At 39.1% G+C, this 27,467-nt stretch overlaps 1 protein-coding gene across 2 annotated transcripts; it reads left to right on the top strand.

Annotated features, from left to right (window-relative positions):
• Positions 1-1,683: 1,683 nt before the first annotated feature.
• plppr4b (phospholipid phosphatase related 4b) lies at positions 1,684-27,261 on the top strand. Of its 2 annotated transcripts, none has more exons than XM_086160477.1 (7): positions 1,684-1,926; positions 17,064-17,249; positions 18,476-18,605; positions 19,388-19,583; positions 22,644-22,701; positions 23,803-23,976; positions 25,202-27,261. In XM_086160477.1, exons 1-7 carry the CDS (start codon positions 1,855-1,857, stop codon positions 26,873-26,875), a joined length of 2,490 nt encoding a protein of 829 aa, XP_086016603.1. In that variant the 5' UTR covers positions 1,684-1,854; the 3' UTR covers positions 26,876-27,261. The 2 variants fall into 2 exon arrangements, with proteins under 2 accessions (XP_086016603.1, XP_086016604.1); XM_086160478.1 differs by having other exon boundaries at positions 1,725-1,926; positions 19,430-19,583.
• Positions 27,262-27,467: the final 206 nt, after the last annotated feature.

The raw sequence follows: 27,467 nt of genomic DNA, 5'->3' as shown, positions 1-27,467 counted from the left end.
ATCGCAGCTGTTCTTGCGCATGCGTAGTAGGATTGTATAGGCTGAGGTAAATGCTGCATTCAGGTAATATAGGAAATATTGGGGAATATCAACAATGACACAATAAGACTTTATTGAAGTTTCGAAGTTAGAAACATATTAATTTACCACATGTGTCTTCTTTCATTTATTTATAATCCCACTAGTGTAAACTTTGAACATATTAGACTCCACCTTCAATATTTTTTTTTCAACTTTAACTCCATTCCTCATAAATGTCATTATGCAGTCAAAACTTTGTTCGAGTGTGATCTATAATCTTTGCCTATCTCAATCTTCCCAACCCTTTTTTAAATATGAAGTCGTACACTTCAGTAGAGCCACCTGTCCAACATGAAAGCCCTATCCTAAATGTTGTATTTTTTACTGTGATTAAAAATGCATGTTTTGAATTAAATGTGACGTCACTCAAATATTGCATCCGGTGAAAACTGCCAAATGTATTTCACATTGTGAGTGTTTGTGTGTGTGTGCGTGCACGCGTGCGTGCATGCACGCTTGTCCATATGATGTGCATGTAATTTCACCAAAAGAACTCTGTGTGATAGTGTTTAGCCCTTTCCTTTGTAAAGAAACCACAATCAAACAAAAATCATATTTCAACAGTAACGGCAGTTACTTTAAATTACATTACATTACATTACATTGCATTTGGCAGACGCTTTTATCCAAAGCGACTTACAATAGAGGACATAGGGACTGCAAATACACTTGCAAATACACGATGCACAGGAAATATACAGAACAGTAAGCTTGGGTTAGTGAGGGTTTTTTTTTTTTTTTTTTTGACAGAGACACACAAACGTGCACACACACACACACACTGCATAGCCTAACTTGCTGCCAACCTGATCTGGGGCATCAGCGCAGTAAAAAGTCCTGAAAGAGAAACGTTTTTACCTGTTTCTTGAAGGTTGAGAGACATGATGCTAGTCTTGTTGCTTCTGGGAGTTTGTTCCACCACTGAGGTAGTAGAACTGAGAACAGTTTTGCCTGAGATCGCTTAGAGCGAGCAAAAGGTACTGCTAATAGGTTTGAATTAGAGGAACGCAGCACTCTGCCGGGAACATAAGGTCTTATCATCTCGGTCAGATATGCTGGACCTGTTCCTGAGGTGGTTTTGAATGCCAGGGTCAGGGCCTTGTGCTTGATCCATACTTTTTTACATTTATATTCAGATGGCCTGTTTGTTTTTTGCGTAGCACGATCTGAACCTTTTATGTGAAGATTTGATGTGAGTGTGTGCATGTATCTTCTCCAAATGTACTCTCTGTAATGCAGTCTCAGACCTCTCTCTGTAAATAAACAAAAATAAAAAAAATATTCATCAATAAATCAATAGCAGCTCCTCATATTTTCCATTTTTTCTCAGATGACTCGCGCGCCTTTCAAGCTCAAGCATTGGTATCAAGATTTGTTCGTGTGTTTGTTTGTGAAGTGTTAGTAAAACATTTTTACTAATTTTTTTTTTTTTAGGTGCACATCTTGCATACTGCTCCTGTCAGTGTCAATAGTCCAAGTCCCTCCTCTCAAGTGCGCCTGCGCCGCTCTCCCCCCTCCTTCCCTCGTCGCTGCCGTGGATTTCTTCTCCACTTGACAGCCCGCCGTGAGACATGCACAGAACCGAGCCCTGACCATCTCAGCGGCAGAGCTCCAAGCCCGTGTAGGTGGGCGGATCGGGGGATCCGTTATACAGAGCATCGCGCTGCGCACGGTGGCATGGCGCGCTCCTGATCGCGACGAGGCGCCCGGAGGAGCATACTCATTCTTCCCTCGTCTCATCGCGGATCTGCGTGGATATCCGGAGGCCTGACCATGTCTTCGCGAGAAAAGGGGGTCCTGACCAAAGACAGCGTCAGTCTGCTGCCGTGTTTCTATTTCGTGGAGGTAGGTTCATCACGCTTCTTTGCATCCCTGTCAGATCCGGGGTCGTGGAGAGTCGGCTCGGTGTCACCGAGGATCACAATGTGGAAGCAAAGCATTTTTCCCTCAGGAAAGATTCCTCACGTGGCTTCGCGGATACTATTTACATAAATGGGTCAAAGACAAAATGCACACCGGAAAGAGTATTTAATTGTGTCTACAAAGAGAAAGGGGTTATTCGACCCATGACTGCATGTGGACGACACACCAAAATACCTCAGAGTAATCAAGCAGTTATGCGTTTTGTGTGCCTGCATTTTAAGGCATATGCAGAATGAATGTATTTTTAATATGATGGTCATCATCATTTTATTATTATCATTGCTATTATTATCATCATTGTTATGGCATTGCTTAATTAACATGTTGTTACATTGAGCTTACATAGATACATGTACACACACATACATATACAGATAAATGTATTTGTAATTATGTATGTATGTGTTTGTGTGTGTGTGTGAGTGAGTGTGTGTGTGTGTGTGTGTACGCTGAAGAAGCGAATAAGCTGAAGAAAAACAATGCGTTAAATTTAATGTTGCTTGTTTTAAACAATGATTCATTTTATCTTCGATAATGCCAATGTAAACCTGCCATTTTGTATCAGTGTGCCAGTGTGGTTTATTTTAACAACAAATAGTCACAGTAGCAACTTGAGGCTATGTGACTGATAGACTTCAACCAGCCAAGACAATAAAGATATATTTAAACTTGACCCTGATAAACTGAGTTTGACTGCTAAGTACTTAATAGTGCATTAGTCCCACAGTGGAGTATCATGACTTCATACTGAACCACTACCAGCTAGTTATATCTTATGTCTACTCATTAGTTCATTGTATGTTTATTAGTATATGAGCACTCTGTACTTATCAATCCCAAAATAAAACAGTACTCTTGAGTGACTGGACGACTCGAGTCGGTATCACAAATTATTACAAAATTACTAGTAATAGGTCACAGGTACATTGTTAAATGAGCACTGTGAGCTCATTACTGCATTATTTTTGATTGAATGCTAGTCATAACTTCATTCACAGATAAATAATTAGTACTCATAACTACATCATTAGATCAGCAATCGGGCACCATTACCATATTATTATATTGCAGTCATGCTAACCATACTATTACCTGCATACTAATCTGTAAAGGTGAGAAAACCCAACACATACAAATAGAAGTGTAAAAAACATAATCTGATATTTGGGAGTGCATACACACAAACACACACACACACGCAAACAAACAGAAAGACAGCGAGACAGAGTGAGAGAGGGAGAGCGAGAGACCCACAAATCGATACAATGAAATTGTCTATGATGAATGACAATGATGGCATGAAATAGTTGCAATTTGTTTGTTAAGAAACTCAAAAGAAATTACGATTTCAGATGCTGATGCAGCTTATGGGGATTGTCACTTGCTCCCAGCTGAACACTTTATGCACGCTCTAATTCACCAGCGTCCTGTGGCTCGACAATCAAACTGGCATCATATATTATAGATTTGCCTGTAATGCTGGATGATGGATGCTGTTGGCATGACTGCACCATTCCTATGCTTCATGTGCTGCAGTTTCTTGCAATAGGGATTCCCTCACTTTTGTTTTCTTACTGTAATCTTCTATTTACATTTCAATGCATTCTTGCTACAATTAATATGCCAGAGCACAATATTTCATCCTTGAGGTTTAAAGCTGCTGTTCACTGAAATATTCTTGCCCTATATTTTGCAAACAGCAGGATGCTTTTAAACTGGGTCATTGCTGAAAGTGAATTCTGCATGGTGAACTAGAGCACTTCTGCATAATTATATACACTCCGGCTCATTCCCTAAGTCTTTGTCAGAGGCTGTCTTGTGGAGAACTGAGGTGGTGGCCTGTTCAGCTCAATCCCATCCTCCTGATTTGTCAAGCTGAGAGATCCAAGCATGCCAATCTTGATGTATCCCCTCTCTCCCAGAGAGATTTACCTCTGCAATCAGAACTCGGGGCTTTTTGTCCATGCCATGTGAATTCTTAACACTAATAGCCTTGGAGGCAGAAAGAGGCTAAACTCAAGGCAGGCAACACAGGGCTCCTGCTTTATCTTTTTAAGTTTGTGTAATGTGCAGTGAACAAACCTCTACAAATATGAAAAAAGAAACACAATTTGTAAATCATGTGATTTTCCAGTTTACCTCTATTGACAAATACTATTCCATTACAAATCCTGAGCTGTTGAAACCAAAGCGTTGCACGCACTCATATTAAAGAATGTGAATTCCCAAATGGTTGCTTCCCACTAGATTTCTCCCCTTCATAATAGCTAGATCTCTATCTCACCAGTCAATTAAATCTTTCTTTAAGATTTTACCAAAACATCACACATTTTCTGACTTGGAACTTGTTAGCAAATTAGCAAGTAAAGGTTGTAATATAACAAACCAAATAAAATGCAATTTCCAGCAACATAGCTTTTTGATATATATTCTTTAGATGGTTTTCATAGTGTAAAAAATATGGGGAAAATTATATAGTCCTTCAATATGTTATTTCTTCATATGGCCTCTTGACTCCTTGTTTTTGCCATGTGACCCACAGTGAGGGTCAGAGACGATATTTTGGGCTCTACTGTGTAGGCGGGTACATTATGTGGAAATTAGATGATCCACATGAAACGTAAACTCTGCTAAACAACATTTATTTCTTACCTCATTTAAATTGTATTTTGGCCATTAGAATCAACAGGTCGAAACAAATCAAATTTCATCTCTTTTTGAAAAGAAACAAGGGGCTAATGTTTTTTGTTATTGTGAGGATTTTTTTTTTTCCCATGACAGAACTCTGTCAATCATTCTGCCTTTCTAACCCTTTTTATTGCTGGTGCTGCATTCACATAATTGTGATAAGGAGAGGTTCATCATTACTTTTTCTTCTTTCATCTTTATCAATTTCTTTTCTACCTTGTTGGCATATTGCAAGTGAGCCATTCAGACTGATAGGAAGAGATGAATCAATGCATATATATTTATAAAAATACCAAATGAAGAAGGATAACTGAATGAATGAATTCAGTTGACAATGAATAACTCGTAGATTGTGCCCTGATAATGAGAACAGGATATTAACAATGTCAATGCTGCACAATTATCAGAGTAATTTCAGAGAAATGCAAGGTTGGTTATTTTAGGTCATAGCAATGGAGGAATCAATTTTGCCGTATTTATTGATGAAGAATATCTGAGACAAAGAATAAAAGAGAAAACATTATATCCATAACCCAGGACCTGACTCCTCATGGGCTTAGACAAAGTTGGGAGACAAGTGATGGTGTTTTCGTTATTCAAACATTAACCAGACAAAGACAATACTAAGGATAAGACACTGTGATGAATTGATCTCAATTACAATAAGGCTATAAAAGCGATAATCGAGTTATGGTATGTGGAGATTCTAATTATATGTTTGAAGTTCATTATTGCCTCACGTATTGTGCGCTGTAAATCAGACACAATCCTGTTGATGTTTTCACAGCATTATTTTTACATAAAGTGTCACACTGCTATACAATTGAAGGTCAACAAATTACCCTTTTTCAGGATAAAGCTGAAACGGTGACTGTCTATACTCCTTCATGGAACATCCCAATGTGGAGATCATTAAAAAATTGCTGAGTAAATAAAGATGGACCAAATTAAGATGAACCTGAGATCTGTAATATCTTGAAGTGAAAAAATTCAAGTCCATTTGACACGACAAGAAGATTTTGACAAGAATTCACCATGACCTGGATGACTTAGAACCTCCACAGACTTCCTGGCATATACAGTAGTAAACAATTTTAAGTTTAATATTTTGTACATGGTCAATATTAGAATAAAGTCAATGAACATAACGCAAGGCTATTATCTCAGCTGGGGAAACTCATTGGAAAATTGTAAACTGTATTCATAAAGAACTCTGGGCTTTTCAGCCAAAGTAACACATTATGATTTGATGTGACAGGAGAACAAAAGTGGCAGCAGCAGATGAGAAAACTGGATGACTGTGCTAACCCTATTTTGAATATCCAGAACTGAATCAGTTCGAAGCCTCATTTAGAATATACCCAAGAAGTATCAGTTGATGCATTCTTTTTTTTTTGTTTTTGTTTCCCTTTAAAAAGAAAATTTACATAACACGGCAATGTTATTTTTGTCTCTTCAAAATAAGCCTGGACTCTACCAAACACTGCATATTTATGAATTAAAAATGTAAATATGTGGTATTGAATATGTGGTGTTTATGAATTAAATATGTCAATATCCTAATATCCCTGGTGATTATGGGTGACTGCATACCTAAGTGTTCAAAATAATATGAATAAGATAGAGTTCAAGTATAATCACAAAGAGAGTGAAATGCTGTAATCCTATTACAGGTAATGTATAAGACTGTGTTGCATTGGGTATGGAATTCCATACGTGGCTGTTGGGCAACAGCTGCAGATACGATCTGAGTGTCCTCTTGAACAGGCGGGTTGCTCTACTTAAGTTTGGCTGACTAAAGTGCAGTGAGGCTCCACTGTGAAGCTGCAGGCTGCTTTTTCCTCCAAAGTAGAACAAATGGAAGCATGAGGGGGCTGAGCAACTGTTATCTACAACTGGGTAAAAACAAAAGATGGTATCAGATGTATCATTTTGGGGAGGGGCATGGCCGTCAGCTTAGATAAAGGATAGAGCCTCTGCAGACAAGGATGTTTTGTGAAATACTATTATCAAGGTCCATATACTGTACATCTGTATCAAGTGTAAAGGTATGAAAATATAATACTTACAGAGGACAGAAAAATAAAATAATTTGCCTTTGTGAATTAACACACTATTTTCCAAATTTCTCTAAAGTTCTTCTAAAGTTATTTACTGTTTTTCTGAATTAATGAGATCCTTATAAGGCCCATTGTGAGGGGATGGCTCACATTCTATGAAAATCAGGTTATAGCATTTAATTTTTATCCTGCTACAAATGGAAAGATGTGCCACATGTGTTTTGGGAAAGTGTTGTTTGTGAGTTCACTTATGCATGATGTTGGAATGCCTTTTTTAACTTTTCAAAGTCAGGAACTTCTGAGTATCTAATTTATTTATAGAATTCTAAATAGATGCATCATGATCCAATATAAATGCGTGGGGATTCACAGACTAATTGTCAGGAACCCATATGGGACAGATTTTTTTACTGTATGATAATCATCCGGTCAAAGTGACCCAAAAGATTGTTACTTAAATTGAACTTTTTTCTGTGCTAGGAAACCTTTCTGGGAGAAATATCTTAAGTGAAGTATCTCCCCTCTGGGGTGTTGCAGTGGCACTGTGACACTTCCGTCTGAGTCGGTGTCAGGTTTGATCTGAATGAGGATGCCTTTTCATGTGGTGTTTGCATGTTCTTCCCGTGTCTGTGTGGGTTCCTCTGGGTTCTCCACTTTCCTCCCACTGTCCAAAAACATGCAGTAGGTTCATTGGAGACCCTAAATTGCCCAGAAGTGTGATTGAGACAGTGAAGTGTATATCTATATGTTGCCCTTCATTGGACGGTCAGCTGGGCCAGTGTGTACCCTGCCTCTTGCCCAATGACAGCTAGGATACACTCCAGCCCCCTTGTGACTCTGACTGTAGGATAAGCACAATGGATGGATGATACACAAGTAATACTTGTTTTGAAGTCATATCAGTAATGCCTTACATTAACCAGTGCACTTGGTGTTCAAAAAGCTCCAAGCAGACATGGAAATATCACTATCACTCTATGGCATGTGAAGTCAGAATTTCAAGCTGTCGGTGGAACTGCTGCTCTGGTCTAACAACAAAAACATATACAGGATATCCACCATAATTCCATCTAAGGCGACTTTTCTCATGAAGAGAATGTCTAGACGTCTTAAGTCTGATAATGCTCTTCCAGAGTCAAAAGCCATTTGTTATTAAATGGGATTTTTTTTCAGATATTGCATAGCAGTTAACCACAGTCAACCGCAAAACACGGGAACTATACTAGTGATCTCCAACACATGCTGTCTTTTCTGCAAGGTATTCATTGTTGATTTATTCACCTGTCATTTGATTTGTCCTCCTGGGTACCGGCCAAAGTTGTACTCAATCACATTTTGAAAATCTTTGCAGAGAAACAAATAGGATTCCGTCATTGTCCTCAAAAAATGCAATCTATGATCCACTGACTCCAAAGTCTAAGCTGATCCAACAGAAATCTTAAAGTCTCATTCTGTAAAACTGTATAGGCAATGTTTCCTGCAAAATCTGTCAAACAAACAAATATGCTGAGCTCAAGTTTAATTACACCCCTCAGGTTCCTCTGGCTTCCCTCCCTTTTATTATGTTTTGCACTGGGTTTGAGAAACGTGGAGCCAATGACAATCAGCTGTCTTGGATTGGGGGGTTGAACTGAGCACTGGCTGATAGACAGAGAGAATGCTTGATGCTGCATATGGTCTTATTTTGTAAACACAAGATGGCAGCTATTGCCAAAGTGATTTGAATGACCTGGATGGTATATTACATAGACAGAAAAACAACGATAACAGCAGCTGAGGATTTTTTTTCATTAAAATGTATACATTCGTCAAATTTCCAATGGCATTTGGTAGCACCCTGTAGTTTATACTGTAAGTCGTTATCTCAGGATTGTTGACATTTTTGCCCATGATTTTATAACTTTTAATAGACCTACTGCCCCCTCAAGTGATGGTTAATTCATCAACAGGCAATATTAAATGTTCTTTCTTCAACATTGACCTAAATGTATGTAGTTTATCTTACTATATTTAACTTTTTTTATAGGCATAAGTGTTGCGATTGGAATTTGCAACTAATAATATAGAGTTTTCATCATGTCAGTTTAATTATAGCCCAATTAAATAAGATGAACATGTCTATCACAATGTGATAAGACTATAAAACACAGTAAAGAAAATATAGGGATTGCATGAATAAATGTTATTAATTCAAAATATAATTTTGTTTAAATTATGATTCTGCCCCAGTCTTAGAAAGAAATATTTGAATTGTGAAAAGTTCACAATTCACAATGAACAAGTCAAATCCATATCAGTTCTGTGTCAGACAGCAAGGCCCTTTTTTTTTTTACAAGCTATCAAATCTGCTCAGCGCCCCCTCGTTTCTTTCTCTCTGTGCTATGGATAGTGCTGGTTCCCTGCCAGCTGAGACCATTTTGAAAGGTGATATGAGGAGACTGTAGATACTGACTGGGGCCAGAAAATCTTCACCAGTACTTTTGCTTCTGTGCAATTTGTTTTTTTTATAGGATGGGTCACTCAAGTAGATGGGAATCAGAATGAAATGTGTTCTTTTCTTTCTTTAATGCACACCCAAACACCAACACGCCTTACTTTCATTCAATTTCTCATTGAGTGATCGTCTTACTTATGTGCACAGTAAAAGAAATTCAAATGTTACTTTTCTTATGTTGTTAAGCCATATGTTATATATAATTTTGTAGTGCATATTACCCTATATTATTTTTAGTTACTTATTCCTTTCATGTTTTTAATCTCATCCATATCATTTATTAATGTATTTCTTTATCTATGTATTCATCAATAACAAATCATTTGGGAGTGGGGGGGCAGAGCCTGTCCCAGCTGTTATTGGGTGAAAGGCAGGGTATAAACTGTCCAGTCAATCACAGAGCCACATAGAGAATTCAAACCATTTCATTTTCAAGTCAAAAAGACCTACAACTAGTCACTCTCTCATTCACATATTCGAGCAATTTGACGTCACCAGTCATCCTCGTGATGTTTTTGGGCTGTGGGTGGAAACAGGAGAGCCGACGTATGCGGACACAGAAAAGACCTTGTTGGAATCCAACCAGGGACCCTCTTGGTGTGAGGCCGTAGCTCTAACCATCTATCAAACTGTCCATCAATTATCTATCCCATATCTGTTTATTTATTTGTATTGGATGGATTGTTAACCTTTGCCCCCTTGAGCAGTCCTCCTTGTACTCCTTTTTCACATGATGATCCTTTGTTTTGTTTTTTTCCTTCTTTTCTGATTCGTTTCAGTTTTATCACATCCTCTGTGACATTCAGTTTGCTGCTTCAATTTTCACTCCTCTATTTTCTTTTCTCTCATAAATTCTGTATCTCTTGTCGCCGCAAGCTTCCTGTTAGCTATTTGGAAAAGAGCATGTTTTCATCAGAGCCTGCTGGAACTGCTACATTCACACTCTGTGCTTGGGTCCAGCTTCCTCCAATCTATCGCCACTAAATACGGGACACAGGGACTCTTCTGGCCTCTGTTTGACTGCTCGCACTGAGGTGGTCTGATACGGATGTGTTTTAATTGTTCAAACATCTCTGGAAGATCTAACATTCTTAGAAAATTCTTAGAATTTTTTGTATCTTGTTTTAAACTTGCAGATCTGATCTGAAACAGATATTTGCTGTCACCAGGAATCCCTTATAATTGTAAAGAGGTTGACATAGTGGCACTGTGATTGGCACTTCTGCCTCAGAACCAGAAAGCCCTTGGTTCTGTTCCAACATGGGACCTTTTTTTTGTGGAATTTGCATGTTCTCCTCATATTTGCATGGCTTTCCTCAGGTTTCTCCAGTTTCCTCCCACAGGTCTTACTGAGAATGTGTCCATTCCAAAAATCTGCAAGAGCTTAATTGAAAACCCTTAACTGATCCACATGGATGAATGAGAGAATGAATGGTTGTGTTTCTTTATATGTCATCCTGTGATCAACTGGCAACTAATCCAAGGAGAACCACGCATCTTGCCCAATGACAGCTGGGATAGGTTCCAGCCGTCCTGTGACCCGGTCTGCAGGCTAAGTGGTATAGATAATGAATGAGTAGATGAATGAATGCCAAAAGAGATGCCGTGCTACTTAAATGAGGTGTCCCATGGACATTTGGCAGGGGGGTTACTGAAAGTTCGGCAGAGGATACCATGTCCCTGGAAGCGACAGAAGTTGAACAGACATGGAATTGCAGAAAAGAGGTTTAGAGTTGACGGATGAACCGGATGCTACAGTGTGAATTTTTAGCATGTTTCTAAAATATTTCTGTGGGACAGAAGTTTTTTTTTCCCCTTTTTTTCCACATGTTTAATCTGAGACCCATATTTATTTATATTTTTTTCAACATAAACATCCCATAAGCGGAGAGCTGAAACAGAAACAGCAAAGCAAGGAAGGACATGGACAGAGATGGAGTCAGAATATGTGACACAGTTAGAGCCTCTGTGTGTGATGGTGCCAAAGAGGGAATTAAGGCGAAACAAAAAGGGCAAGATAGCGTGAGGAGGCTGGCAGTGAGCAGCAGCAGATGTAGGGCAATGGAGCATCGCTGCAGAGAGCTAAACTCTCCCAGAGGAGAGGAAGACATACTGCTCTGTGATTTAATTCCCTGCAAATCCTTCATTCTGAATGCATCCGCTCAGGCTCCCCTCAGAAAACCGGGTTTGCAGGACATTATGTATTAAAGAAACTTAGTTTGTCAAGCAGTTGCCTGGTGAAGAGGTCTTTTTCTTTAATCGACAGTGGCCAGAGAAAGATACAAATGATACAAATAACAACAGATGTGGTAGAAAAAGAAAGAGAAAAGTCATTACGAATACTTTCTACTTTCATTAAAAAGAAACAAGTGTAGCTTTATTGCTGACTTTTTTCCTTACATGTGTTGAAGTAACTTCTGAATTATCCTATTAGCGATTTCATGCATGACATTATATTATTAATGACACAGCAGGAAAGCAGTCATTTATGAATGTAATAAGAATAGCAAACATTAAACCACCAATCGAAGCATTGATTTCAGTCATTTCTACAATGAAAACATACAAATATGATTTTACTTCCTTGAAAGGGAGTTAAAACTGGCACAGTGATATTTCTGTAAATTCTGGATAGTGAGCTATCTGGCTGATGACATCAAACATTGCTATATTGGGGTTTTTAACATTGTCAATATGGTCCAAAGCAATCACTCAATCAGAAAAATACTCAACACTTAATCTATAATGTAAATGTCATTTTGATGCTGATAGAATGATGATAATATGACTTAATCTGACAAGCAAAAATCAACAACCCGGGTCCCAGGTAGCCAAATATTACAGTGAAACCCAGTCTGTTTTACATGTCTTTTGGTAACTGTTTTCAATGAGCCTATACTGTACTATAGAATGATGTACATTTAATATGTTACTAAAATCAAGACATAGGCATGTGTTATTTCCATGTTACAACTAAGTTTAATTCAATTTATTCTGCACCTTAACAGTGAACGATGACAATAAAATGAGTTTTCACCTGTATTTTATCCAAAGCCTGTCTGTACTGTCAGTGTGTCTTCATTAGCCGTTTGGTTTCATTGCTAGATGCTAGAAACCTCACCTTTCAATGGGAGCTGCATGACTGTGGGAGGCGCTGGACTGACATCCAGCAGTCAAAATTTTCCGAAGCCGTGCTTCTTTTTTTGGTATATATATTTAATAAAATTCCATTCTCTCATCAGAGTCAGTACACAAGCCAGCAAGGAAGGGGGGGACAGCCGGGATGATGTTCAGAGGACTGTTCTTGCTCAAAGCAGAATATAGATCTGGATGGAGTTTTTGTAAAAAGGCTGAGAAAGGGAATGTGGTCCATTAGCGGATTTTGTTCTCCTTTTTTTTTCACCAGATTTTTTGTTTTATTTTTTAAAATTTGAAACAATTTTTTAGCAAACCAAATCATTTATTCATCAGTAATGTTTGAGATAACCAACATTACATAACCAAACAGGGACCTTGAGTTTGAATTGCAAAAGAAGATCAACTTGTCTGTGAGGTCTGGCACTGAAAAAGCCATCTGAAATACATCTAATGAAATTTTTATCTTTAGGTTGTTCTCTTTGTTTGAATCAGTTGCTTCTTTCTAGAAGTAATGTCTTCCTGCAAATTTAAAGTAATTTAAGGTAAAACAAGAGATTTGTGCGATACAAGACTCATCCATCTCTACGAAATTATTTTTCACATGATTTTGGTAGCCACAAAAATGAAATAAAATAACACACAATAATATATAATAATAATCCATGAAATTCAAAAAGGACAGGAATTTAGTTGTGAGAGAAGAGGATACAGAGATAAAGGGTTAGGTAAAGGTGGCGACCCCTGAAGGGAGCAGCTGAAAGGAAAAGAAGTAATACATTAAATTTAAAACAAAAAAATAATCCGACAGGATAGCTATCATTATATGAAATTGAACTTCAGTAATATCATCTGTATGATTGGTGTCATAATTTGTGTTTTTGTTTTTTATCTGCACAAAACATCATTTTTACAAGCAAAAACTCATAAACTATATGTTTTCCTAGCATTAAACAAACTTAGTCAATTCAAGAGGAGAAGCAGCTAAACAGCAGCTACGACACTTTCAGCTGCCACTGAAGCTGATTCTGTCTAAACATCTATTTTGATCTTGTTCACATCAGAAACTAATAGTACCACACTGTGTAATCAGCCTAAGACCACCTCTTAAACAAGGTGTTGGATTGTTTTGACCTGTAGCAGTGGAGAATTACTGTGTCAACACCTTGATTTGCATCTGATTAGCACTGAAGAATGCACAGGAATTGGGTCAGGATGAAACATCAGAAACACAGTGACGTAAATCCTGGCAGGCGGAGATGAGCAAAGGCAGGATGTAAGAATTATGAATCTAACAGGGCTAGTGAGTGGCATCGCCATCAGTAGGCTTAAACAACTTAATCAACTCTAGCAAAAAAAAAAAAAAAAAAAGGTTTATATGCTTTTGTAACTACGTGGAAGCGAATCAAACACGATTAACTGCCTGAGAAATGAATGCTTAAAAATAACAACATGGAGAGAAAACTATCTTTCAGAGAGCTATTGATTCTCTCCTTTAAGGAACAGCCTCTTATGCATAGGGACGAGGAGTGTGAACGTTGACACCACTGACCTATATTCCTAACATACGCTGGCAGAGATGCTGCGGGAGAGGTGTGACATTGAGCCAAGAAAACCGACCTGAGAGGGGAAGGGGGGAGGGCGGGAAGAGAGTGCGGAGCTCAGCAGGGGCGCTGTATGAGATCCCTCATTAAGTGAACACACACGCATGATGCATCCTGTTGCCTCATGCATTTATTCACGATTCACTGTATTTCATCTTTCAAGAAAATAGAAAGTGACTCATGCAGTGTTCATGAAGATCCTTAAGGCATTTTCACACCTATAATATGGTTGATTCAGTGCAAATCAGTGGATAAGTAGCTGCCCTATTGCAATTTTTCCCGCAGTGTTGTTTGGTTTCACGAAAACATTTTCAAGGAACTCAGTCTTTGAGTCATTCTGAGTTGGACTTTAGCGGGACTAAACATGAAAATGATGTCGAAAATCTAAAAGAAAGGGTATTAACAATAAAAGAATTTAAGTTTATTTTAAAATTTCTGAGTCCTGTACAGAACTTCTTGAATTTTATATATCATCAGTCATACTTTTTCATCAGCCAAAAAAAGTAATAATTTTTCTCCTAGGTTTTGGAAGCTGAACTGATGCAATTTCTCATCACATCTTAGCTATACCACCCGCTTAATACATAATAGATCTTTTTGAAGTGTTTTAAGTTGTTATTTCTTTGTTTTTTCAAAATTTCCCTTCGATTGTCATTTGAACTTGTTTATAAAAACAAATTAATGAAATCATGACTATTTTATGGGACCCAAGAAACATTACAGTCTGAAAAGCTTCCTTTTTTGCATAGATATCTGGTGCAATGTTTCTAGCTGCTTTGAGCTTGGTTTTGGCCTTAAAAGCTGTCCACATAATAAGCCAGTGTGGAGTCATCAGACCTAACAGCGCAGTGGTGATGTGAAATATTTCCCTAATTGTAAGACTGTGCTGACAGATAATCAGTTTGTGTTCTTTATTTCTCATGCAGCAACTGTTATTTTCAGCTTTTCGAAAAAGTTAACAAGATCATTATTTTAAAAGCCTGACAAAACAGTATACTGCATATTGTAGTGCTTTTTTTTTTTACTGCTGTGTGCTTGTGTGGTTGTGTTTGTGTGCTCGCCCTGGGTATCAGGGGCTGAAATTTTGGAGAGCCTCCCACATAGTGGGAAATGGATAGGAGTGGTGTCAATAGACAGATGCCCAGAAATGTGTGGAGTAGCAGGGTGGCTTGGGTCACAGCAGGGGGTGTGCCTTTAGGAGATACCGGGAGGTGCAATTTGTCATCTTACTGCTCTACTTAGCATTAGCTGAACAAGCAGTAGGCCTGCCATTGTTAACAAGTGAATCAGGGAATTAAAGCTGATGATGCCCAGGGCCACATTCAGCTCTTCCTGACGCATCTCGCTGTGGACATTTCACTGCCTCGGAATCCACAGCTTTCTGCCTACACATGCACCTCACGTCTCTGTGGGCCCCTTTAATGGGGCCGCGCAGAGCCTGAAGGTTCGCCGGAGAGCCATTTCAAAGGACAACAAAATTGCTCTATTGGTGGAGGAAATTATGTTACTTATAATTGAGTTTTCATCCCATTCTTACTTATTGACAATAAGGAATATTTCTACAAAATTCAGGATATGTTCACATTTGCCGTAGGAGAAAGACAATTAATTAATTTCTTTTTTGACCCCTAAAAATTTCCACTATTTCTACTTTTATTTTTTACTCTACTCCAATTGACATGAAACAATTCACAATAGATTTGAACAATGCTTTTAAAATATATTTAGTTCAAATGATTATCGAAAAATAGGTATGTTTCAAAAATATTTACTAAACATTCTACAAATGGCAACATCATCAACTATAAACATAAAGCAGTACATCTGCTCAACTCCACATTTTAGTGTCTTACAGTCCAGCAACGAATAGTTTAACATTTACCAGAATTGATTTGCTAAGTTACAACCTAAGCAGATGTGCTGATACTTAGAAGGGGCCAAGCGTACAACAAACCCAGACTCAAGGTTTTACTTTGATACTTTTTGTGTGAAAACTATATAACTACAAAACAATACCGTTACCAGCTGTCATAGTGGAAACAGAAACATTAAAATAGATATACGGTCCCCACATATATAGAGCACTTTTATCCCCTAATGGCTTTTAGGCACTTTACACTGGATTACATTCACTCATTCACATGCACACCCACACACCAATGATGGCAGAGCATGCCACACTATGGCATGCAGACAGGGGGGTGGGGAATTTAACCGGCAACCTTCCTTTTGGATGGATGCCTGCTCTAACAACTGAGCCACACCCATCCCACTATCTCATTTACATAACTAAGATAGGCTACATTAGTGTAACATTGGGGCACGCCCTTGATTAGATATGAATAGGCCATTCCCTTCTAGCTGTTATTAATTAATCTTGAAAAATAAACTAATTGATTAACTAAATCTGCCTTCTCAGGGACCTACATCAAGAGATTTTTGACAGTAAATTGTGTTACAGTTCTCAAGAAGTGTCTTCTTGTGGTCAAAGCTTTGGGTGATACGGTAAAGAACCAAATTAGCAACTCATCCATTGAACACAGCAAGAGCAATCTCCCAAACAGAAATCTTCTCTTCTCATCACCCCCCCTCTCTGCTCATCTTTAAATGCTCGGGACTCTCCTTTAGCGTTAATAAGGTCAGCAATTCATTTATATACCACGTTGAACCCCGCGGAGGTGATGGACTTTCTACAGACCAATGAACCACTTTGGTTTGCTTCACTGGGCGACAACAGCTTAATGACTCAGACTTCATTTGATGGTGGGGACTGAATGGCTCTTTTAGGTATTGGAGCGTGCGCCTGCCGTGTTTCATTTTACTGCGATGAAAGGACCCATGCACCCGATGCGTGGTGGAATCAGGAAGACTGTGTGCATTGAGTAATTTAATCCAAATGCCACCTACTTACTATGTGTCTGTTATTACCAAATAAAGTTAGTAGGCTTAGCGAACCATAAAGTTATGGGCACTTCCCATATATGTATTAATTAATTTGTTGTCGTTATGTTCAAGCGTCTCATAATTCAGCTCTTTATGACTCACTCGTTTTTCTGTACTTTGTCCACACACACACAGCTCCCCATCCTGGTGTCATCGGTGGTTAGCCTCTACTTCCTGGAGTGGACAGATGTGTTCAAGCCAGTGAAGTCAGGTTTCAACTGTCACGACCGGAGCCTCAGCCTGCCCTATATTGACCCCAACCACGAGGTCATCCCCTTGCTGATGCTGCTCAGCCTGGCCTTTGCAGGGCCTGCTATCACGGTAAAAAGCAAAAAAAAAAAAAAAAAAACACGACAGATTGTCATAATAGCTTTATAAGCATATTTCATACATAGAAGGCAGATCAAAGTGGCTAACTTTCCATACATAAAATATGAACAAACACCAAGGCCCAAAGGAAAGGACTGTATCCTTGGCCCGGTTATAAAACACTGCCACATTGCCACAAAGTCTTCAGAGGTACAGAAGTTGTCTACTGCTATAAAATGAACTGTCAACTGTTGTAATTATAGCTTGATCTGTAGCAGATAGAGATACCTCTTTGTAATATAGAGCTAAAAAAAATAATGCCGTTCATGCATTTTATGTGGAATGGAAACATACCGATGTGACCTCCATTTGGGCCAAGGGACCAAATTTACAGTCCTTGACACATATACAAAAAATATATACATACATGAATAATTAATAAGATGAATAATAATGTTGCTCAGCTCACATTATGGCTCAGATGAACATAGTATGAAGAACTCCACATCCACAACACTTCACTCGTAAGATCACAGGTATTCAGTCTAATTTAATTTAATTTAAAAGTGAGGTATACCTCCTTAGATATCCAAGCTGATTCTTTAATATGCCGTTTATTTGAAATGTCGTGTCTAATTCATTTGATTAACCTGGAAGCTCGCATTAACCTATTTGAGAATAATCCTGCCCAGCCTCAGAGATATCCAGGAGAAGAAATGCAACTTATTTTTACTCGCCTTATCTTGCATAAAGATAAAACAACAGAAACTATGTCTTTGTCACTTTGCAGATTTACCTCTAGGAGAAGCAAGCATGGGATGGAGAGATGTTTTACTTATGGATTATGCAGGACAGTGTTCATCTGCCCAGAGCTCAAAATTTATCTCAGCATTCAGACGTAAATCATGTCTCGGCTGCAATTTAGTAATTTCCTTCCTCGAATCTCCACACTAAGCTGGTCTTTGTCAGAAAGCACCAGATCAACAGAATTTTGTGCTGACAAAAAGTAGGCAAGGTATTAAAGATATCCAGAATCCTGTGTCTGTCAGTTAAACTCTGGCATTCTGCCGCTTCACTCACTTTTCCCAAACAAACTCCAGCCATTTAAGATGGTTGGCCTCAGAGCCCTGATTATATGTCCTTAAAGTTGAAAGCCATATATTCAAGTCCTGACCAGTAAAGTAAATAGACGATTTCTTAAAACTTACTTTGGTGCATACGTTATTGTGACTTAACAGATCATGATCGGAGAAGCCATCCTATTCTGTTGTCTATCTCGAAAGAAGAGTGGTGGAGGAGCCGAGGCCAACATCAACGCTGCGGGATGCAACTTCAACTCTTTCATACGTAGAGCCGTGCGTTTTGTTGGTACGTATATAAATACATATATATTTTGTTTCAATTATAAGAAGTGTTCTGTTAAACTTACGTTATTGAACAAACATCTCACAAAGCATTACTTAAGAGTGAAAGGCATCCAGTAAATTTTCAATCCATCATCTAATATGCTGACAACACATTATGTATGCAGGTTGAGTGGAATACAGATTTTATTTCACTGGAAATGATGGATAAAGAATTACACCAATAGATTTGGCTTCTATCCAGACATTATTTGAAACCAGCATGGAATTCTGATTAAGAATTAGATTGAGTCCTATCTATCCATTATTTTTAATAAGCACTACAAAATATAAAATATATTCACAAAATGCACTGAACATTGTAATGCATCCTTCTTTGCATATGCCATACTACTTTTCTGGACAGACATGACATCATTACTCCTGAAATGCTGAAAAACAATTGCAGTTTTGTGGCACTAAAACATGTGTGGTGGATCAGTGAAATAGATAATAGGTTCAAATGCACACGAATAGATATTTTTTTCTTGAAATTCCCATTTGCATTTGCTAGGGGGACTAAAATAGGTTGGTTTGAGGGAGGGTAGTTATGTGTATTCCCTTGCTTTGTTGAAAATGTTCATAACTAAATTGTACAATTTCAGGTTTTCGTTTTTTCAAGTCAAAATGATGAAACTTTTAGCCCAGTGCTTCACACCCAGCAGCAGCAGCAGCAGCATCACCAGCAGCAGCCTTTATTTTCACTTTGTTTTCCTTCTTTCATGCCCCTTCACCTTTCATCTGCAGGGGTTCATGCATTCGGTCTGTGTGCCACTGCTCTCATCACAGATGTCCTTCAACTAATGACAGGCTACCCTACACCCTACTTCCTCACTGTGTGCAAACCCAACTATACTACACTCAATGTCAGCTGTGAGCAGAATCCCTACATCATGGAGGACATCTGTTCAGGGGGAGACCCTGCCGCCATCAACCAGGGCAGGTGGGCTGGAGTCTTTAATGGCTTTTTGTTGCTGTTTTCTTAATACACCCTTGATTATATAAAGGGTTTAAACAGAACTGCATATATCATTTTCAACTCTTATTTTGTTTTTTTCTTCTGCACGTCAAACAACCAAACCAGACGCGATGGAGAAACAAGGAGAATGGCAAATATTGTCATACATTTCAACTAAATTCTTAATCTATATGCTAGATTTGAATTTAGATTTGAATTAGGTAGAAAATACTTCAAAAGACAGCAGGAACAGAGCAGGATTAGAGGTTTTGGTGTGAGAACAGATGGAGTACTGGCAGGTTTTTTGGTGAATGACCAGCAATAAAAAAACAAAAACAAAAACACTGCAAACGTTGAGATCATAATGTTAGATAGGTGTTTTTTTTCCCCATCACTTTCCTGCTCCAAAATAGATTTATTCGGATGAAACTAGAACTCCTAAACATAGAAAAGGTTCTGAAAGGTTTCACAGAAATGTTTCTGTACGGGAGAAAGCACTGGGATGTGGAGAAGGAAGATGATGGTGGTTTGACCTGTATACTTGGAAAAGTATCAGACTGTGCCTTGCTAAATATAACCCATGACTCCTGGCATAAACATTGTCTTTTGCTCTCTCTGTGGTAGCTTCACTTGCAGTCTGTGTCAAGCACATTAGGGAGAGCTGTTTCAATGCAGTGGAAAGCACTGGGATATTTTTAAACAATATAAACAAGTAAATCAAGGTGGCACAAGCTCATGTTCTCCTTTAGCCATTTCCATAACAAGATAAATACAGAGGATTGTGTCAGAAAGGGCTTCCGATGCAAAACCTATGACTTTCGTTGGATGCCCGGGTTAACAACGATCGCCAGCGGCACTGATAACAAGATACGAGATACAGGATATAAAGCCTTTATTACAACTGTATTACTGGAAACACATTGAAAATGGTTTGTTGTTCCAGGATGCAGTATAAACAAACATACACACACACATAAATCACATGGATTAACAATGATAAAAAAGACATGCAAAATCAATGCGTTATCATTAAAATGTACACAATAATGCTATACACCAAATACACATGAAATGAAATTAAGAAATGTACATAGGCGCGAAAGGAATAGGCACACAAGTGAATTTATTGGACATGAATACATTTATTGCGCTTTGATTATTTTGTCTAGTGGTGTTGGTTGAGGTGTACACCTGGCTATTGGAAGAAACTGTTCTTGAACCAATTGGTTTTGGTATTCAGGGGCCTGAAGTGGCAAGATGTCAATATGTTGTGAGGGGTCTCACAACATATCATTTGACAATTTTATTTAGGAGTTTGTGGTGTGGACTGGTGAGTGTTTGTGTGTGTATAGTAAGTAAACAATCAGGCTTAGCACACGGCCTTGTGGAGAGCTGAGGGTCAGTGTGGAGAAGATGTGGTGCCCAAGCTTTCCCTCTTGTGGGCAGTCTGTGAGGAATTCTTTAATCCAGGTGCTGGTGTGTGAGGGGAAACCAAGGATAGACAGATTGTTGAGGAGTTTGTCTGGGATTGTTGTTTTGAAAGCTGAACAATCATCGATACAAAGCATTTGCACATAGTTTCAGCTGTGCTCAGGATGTTGCAGAGTGGAGAGGCATAGCTATGGTATCCTCTGTCAAAATGGTTGCCTTGTATACAAAGATGCGGATGTCACAGGATGAGGGTGTTTTGTTACCTGCTTCTTGAAGCACTTCATTTTAATGATATTCAGGACATTGGGTGTGAGTGACACGTGACTGCAGTCAGTCCGGCTATCAGGGGTGAGTTTTGTTTGGGTACAGGGTTGATAATTGCAGATATCAAGCAGGGATGGGATGATGGTTTCTGCAAGGAATGTCGAAGTCTGGTAAGTGTATTTCTTGAGCGCCCGAGCAGGCACGGCAACAGGGTCTTTCGTACTTCTCAGATTCACTGCACTAAGCACCTGTCTCATTTTGAGGGTTTGTACCGTGAGTGGGTTGGTGCTGTTGTTAGGTGGAACTAGTATGTCCGGCCTGGCTCGGAGAGGTGATTAAGGTCCTTTGCCAGAGAGGCGCTTGTGATGGTGGGAGAAGAGATGCTGCCTTTGAATTTGGTGATGTGTTTGAGGCCTTACCACACTCACCTGGTTTTATTGCTGGTGAAGTTGTCCACATTTTTCATTTTATAGGCTATTTTTTTCATCCCTGATCCCCTGGTTCAGCTTGTCTGGCTGTGCTATTGCAGACAGTGTCCTCTGACCTGAAGGCTAGGTTCTGAAAGGGGGGCATATGTGCTCCGTCATCTGTGGTTTGTTATTTGGATTTATCCTAAAGCGTTCGTCCATAGTCACAGTATCCACACAGGTGGTGATGTAGAACTAGAAATGTTTTGTGTATGTGTCCAGGTCCTGGTGTTCAAAAAATACTAAAAGGCATTCTTTTGATGTATGCAGAAGAGGGTCAAACGGACTCAAACTCTGCAGCTCCACATAATATGTAAAATTCATCAATTTCTAAGATATAACCAGGACAAAAATGTGATGGGGAGTCTAAGAACACTGGACATGCAGACATGATGCCTATGTATCTTTTAAATTCCTTCTCTTCTGTTTCTATAGTGTGCTGAACCGCATATATGTTTTCAAATTATAACCATGATGTATTTTACATGATGTATAAAGAATGTCACTGAAGCACATCAGCACTCAGTCCAAAACGAAGAAACTCCAGAAAGAATATGTTTCATAATACTTTTAGAATTCTTTTGAATACACACATCGTTGCATGCATGCAGGGTCTCAAGAGAATATAACCCAATAAAGTTCCAGCTGCTCCATCCAAGTATATACAGCAAATGTCTTTTTTCATAATGCCAACACTCTCCCTTGGCCTTTGTTAAATATTTTTCACAGATGAAGAGTGAGAGGCAACTAATCTGAGCAAGTAACAACCAGCAGCAAGAGCAGGGTGGTCTTTGAGAAATCGTATTATTGCCGAATTTCATCAGATGTAGTTAAAATCTCTTTCACCCTCCTGAGTCTATTTCTGTCCTATCATCTCCTGCAGAAAATCCTTTCCATCGCAGCACGCTACTCTAGCATCATTTGCTGCTGTCTATGTCTCGGTGAGTAAGTCTAATGTTTAACCCCGCTCGCCCTCTCCTGAAGTGTTTAATGATAGAGTAGAAGTTTCCACTGAGAGGCAGTGAGTTAAGAAGAGTTGCATGTCCTTAAACACCACGCTTCATTGTGAGACAATCTACTTATATCTGCAGCTTTGGGAGAGCAAAGAAAAAGAGGCTTGAAGAGATTTTGCAAGATAATCAAGGGAACATACTTAGTGCATAAAGAAAAATGTGAATTGATATACAAAGATGAAAACAAGCAGCCCAAACATCTTATTTGGATGGTGTGTTTTTGATAAAGCACGCAGGCACAGACATACTGTATGTCTGCTCAGATGCATGTGCGCACTCGCATCTTATTTCCAATGAAAATCCCAACATGTCTATGACTTAGTTTATCTTAACTTTTTCCAATCTCATGATCAGTTAGAACAGTGCAATTGAAATGGTTCTTTCTAGGTTGAATATTGGTTCTTGTTATACCTCTGGATAAGGAGGAAGACCAAAGAGAATTATGGATGCAAAAGAGGACGTGAAGTTAGTTGGTGTGAAAAAACAGGATGCAGATGAAAGGGTTAAATAGAGCCGAAAGGAAAAGACGATGTAATCCTCTTGATAATATTGAATATAAGGTCATGAACGTTGTAATCAAATGTCATCCAACGAATTTTAATGTTGTGTAATAATAAATTTATGGTGCTGTCTTTGAATGTAGGGCATTTGTGTTCTTTCCTCTCAGTCCACTTGGCACTAGAATGTCAACCAAATAGAGATTCCTGCAATAGATCTTTAGAGAAAAGGTTGTAAAGGTTGTTGGTCGATGGCAGCACCATTTCTCACCATCAGACAAAATAAAATACAAATCACATGTTTCCTAAATGAAATATTAATTTGTCTTGAGATGATGACTCACACTTTGTGGAACTCTGCCAAAATCTAAATTGTCTCATTATTGAGAACAGCTCCTTCTGAGGTGATTATGCAACTAAATTACAAAATGATTCAGGTTGCGTGGGTTGGTGGCTGGGATACACTGATAGACGTGCTCAATTAAAATGTAATATGCATCCTATAAATATGAGTTATGTTATGTTTCTACAGATGTATTTCAACAGCACTTTGACGGACTCCTCCAAACTGCTCAAGCCGCTGCTAGTCTTCTCATTTATCATCTGTGCCATCATTTGTGGTCTGACAAGGATCATCCAGTACAAGAACCATGCCATTGATGTCTACCTGGGCTTCCTGCTTGGGGGGGGCATTGCTGTTTACCTGGTATATACCATTTTTCATATACACCCTCTTTTCCCTGACATGTATGATCCCTGTTTGTTGAATTGCGCTCTGGTTTGAAAGGTTTCAATCATATTAGGTTTGTGAAATACAGAAAATATAACTCCTAACATAGCTTAAGAACCTGAGCATGCAAATGTTTTCTTAACCCTCGTGCGATCTTAACATTGTGTTTACTCCCCTTGTCCAAGGGGTCAAAAATGACCCATAAGACAATGTTTGTACCCTAGTGGTGTACAGCCCACATGGAAACATAAACAAAAAAGAAGTATCACTTTTTCTAATTATGGGGTCTCTTTAGGAAAAGTCATAAAATTTCAAGTTGGAGAAAAATAGGTTAAGGTGTTTTTTCTACAGCTAAACATGGTAGTGGGTCACTTTTGACCCGCAAGACAATACAAGGGTTAACTTCAGTTCTGATTTATACACATAAATGCTATCTGTAATCATATATATATGTACTTGTAAATACACATGTATATATGTTACATATATTATTACATACCTTTAACTTTACCTTTTTTATTTCTTTTGCTCTTTACCATTTTTTTGCTATTTTATTCTTTGTTTTTATATAAAGCTCTCGATTCTTCTCCACTATATTCTGTGAACACGGGATGCTTTCAACAAAAAGCAATTTCCCCCTTGGGGACCACTAAAGTATTCAAATTCTGATTCTGATTTAAGTGTGGTGCCAGTTGAATCACAGCTCCTTCAGCCTATTCGAAATTCATCAAAGCTAAGGTTATAGCCGGAACATGGAAACCCTGCATTTATTGTACAACATAGCTCCCTAATTATTATATAAACCTCCTTGAGAGCTCTTTATCTGCTTCAGTCAGTGGATCAGTGTAGCTTTAGCAGGTGGTAACACAGACAGGCTGACTGGAAAAATATTAGTCCCCCCCTGCTAAAGTGGGTACCGTGTTTCTACATTTACAAAACAATATAAATCCAATGCAATGCACACCTGTAAGTCGAGCTTTAAATTTAAATTTAAATGCTGACGCAAAAAAAAAAAAATTGACCAACATTGATTTTAATAGTCCCAAGTTATTGATTTACATACAGAATAGCTTAAACACATAGAATACTCCAAATTACTCTAAACATACAGAATATCTATGATTCACTCTACCTCAGATACACATTTGTGGCTTGTTTCATTAAAATGGATTGAATTATAACCTGTTTCCTCCATTACTAGGGACTCTATGCAGTGGGAAACTTTCAACCAAGTGAGGAATCCAGCAGCTACCCTCCTCCCCCAATTCACCGGCCTCCGTGTTCCTTGCCACACATTAGCCAGGAAGCTGTCCTTCATCACTTACAAATGAAGGCTATGAGTGGGGAGGCGGGCATCCCGACCTCCCATTCTGAGGGTCTTCTCCACCGAGGGCTCCAGCAGCAGAGGCCTGAAGACTGCCTAAAGCGCTCCAGTGCGGACGTAGAAGTGATTTCGCCACACAGTCCACAGAGCAAAGATGCCCTGGTGACCTTTAGCCACACTCTTCCTCGGGTTCACACTCCCCAGGCCATGGCAGCGTATGAAGAAGCAGCAAGACGTCATGCTGCCAGCCTCCATCATGCCTCCATGGACTCAAGCCGTTCGAAGCAGCTTTTATCTCAATGGAAAAGTAAAAACAACCACAAATGCTCTCTGCAAGTGCCAGAGTCGTTCTCCTCCTCTGTAGACTCATCTTCTGGTCAGTCCCCCCAACATCCCCATCATCACGGCAGCATGGAAATCCGATCTAGCTCAGAACCGTCAGCTATGGGCCTGAATGGAAACTTTGATGCTCACGCATACATGTCCAAGCTGGCTTCAGGTGCAAGTACCACCCTTCCCAGTAACTGCAGTGGCATCACTGGAGGTGCCAGGATAGCTCTGCAATCTAGACCTGGCTCTTCACAACTGGTTCACATACCAGAAGAAGCTCATGAAAATTACAACACCTCCCCAAGGATGGATGGAGGTAATGAGGGGATGTCGACAGTGAATAGCACCCTACAGGCAAACTGGCAAAGGGCAATAGAAAAGACTGCGGCCTACAGGACTAATGAGGGTGAAGGCAAGAACAACCAGCCACGAATAATGCAAGTAATTGCAATGTCCAAGCAGCAAGGTCTCCTGCAGACGCATTCCAAGAGTTTAGATGAGAGCAGCATTGGCTGCAGCACCATTGGCACCGGCAACAGCTCAGCCCGTTACAAAGGAATAAACGACCAGGACCTCAACAGCATCACAGGACCCAGCTCGCTGGGCAGCACGACAGGCAGCATTTCAGGCAGTACCGGAGCAATTGTTCGAGTAGAGGCCCACCCTGAGCATAACAAACCAGTGATCCAAGCGCCATCCACAGATGGAAGCGGTTCATGGAGGTGGCGGTCCTTGGATCATGGCACTGGAGCCGGTGTTGGTACTGGTGGAGTGGGAGTCGGTGGGAGTTTGAGGCAGTCGTTTGAGCTCAATGATCTAAACAGAGACTCGGAAAGCTCTGACTCAATACGTGAAGGATCCATTGACAGGAAACATGCCAATCACATTGTTTCTACCACTGTCACTGTTAGCACACCGCCCGTAGTTACTGTTCATACTCAAAACACTGGCCAATCAGAGACAAAGCTTAACCCCCAAGTTGTGTCCACAATACGGGTCACTCCAGGGGATGGTTTTGGAGCTGTTTCTGGAGGTGGTGGTAATGGAGGCGGTGGTGGAGAAACAACTTCGGAGACACCATCAGTCACCTCAAGTCGTGAGTCCACATTGCGGAGAAAGGGCAATAACATCATCCTGATTCCAGAGAGAGCCAACAGCCCTAATAATACCCGTAACATTTTCTACAAAGGAACATCAATAACACCAGTTTTCAAGGAATAATGTGAGGATCATTAATGAGGATTCCATAATTTATGAAGTGAGACAACCGGGTTTTCAGCAAACCCACATATCTGTGACATCAGCCAGCATTACTCTACATTGTATATCATATTAATTTAAAAGAAATGTTTTAGCAGCATGGAATTTTTGTACATGTTCACACTAAAGCACAACCTTATAAGTGTTATAGAAATAATCACTGTGTACTTTTGTGGTCACTCCCAAGGATACCTATCGTAATTTTAAATGACGTACCAGTGGTTTTAGGACAGAGACTTTTTTAAACAGCTCTGTATGTTTTGGATATGAATCATCAAAAAAGAAAAAAAGGACAGTTGCGCTGAAAGTTTGAAGTGTAGCATACTATGGAAAAAAAAAAAAAAATATTGAAATAATTATATTGTAGCTGTGAAAGCAATGTTTACTTCCCTGCACTGTATATACTGTGTATGTTTGGCAAAGGTGCTACACCAGAAAGTAGTATTTACTATACGACATATTGTATCATTTCAATAGATAAAGAGTGAATTATTTTACAAAGTCGAAAAAAATGTCATTAATATGAAACAGAGATATGTTTTGTATTTGTTTC

Source organism: Fistularia commersonii, chromosome 15 (assembly GCF_037954325.1).
Source record: "Fistularia commersonii isolate RoL2024-O1a breed Wild chromosome 15, RoL_Fcom_v1.0, whole genome shotgun sequence".
Lineage (NCBI taxonomy): Eukaryota > Metazoa > Chordata > Actinopteri > Syngnathiformes > Fistulariidae > Fistularia > Fistularia commersonii.
The sequence above is the reverse complement of the archived record's forward strand: the minus strand, read 5'-3'. Positions and strand labels throughout refer to the sequence as shown.

Bases quoted from the DNA above. Each gene is read 5' to 3' on its own strand.
- plppr4b (XM_086160477.1), top strand. From the start codon at position 1,855: ATGTCTTCGCGAGAAAAGGGGGTCCTGACCAAAGACAGCGTCAGTCTG. The intron at 22,702-23,802 runs GTGAGTAAGTCT...ATGTTTCTACAG, and splicing joins TTGCTGCTGTCTATGTCTCG to ATGTATTTCAACAGCACTTT. The intron at 23,977-25,201 runs GTATATACCATT...CTCCATTACTAG, and splicing joins GGGGCATTGCTGTTTACCTG to GGACTCTATGCAGTGGGAAA.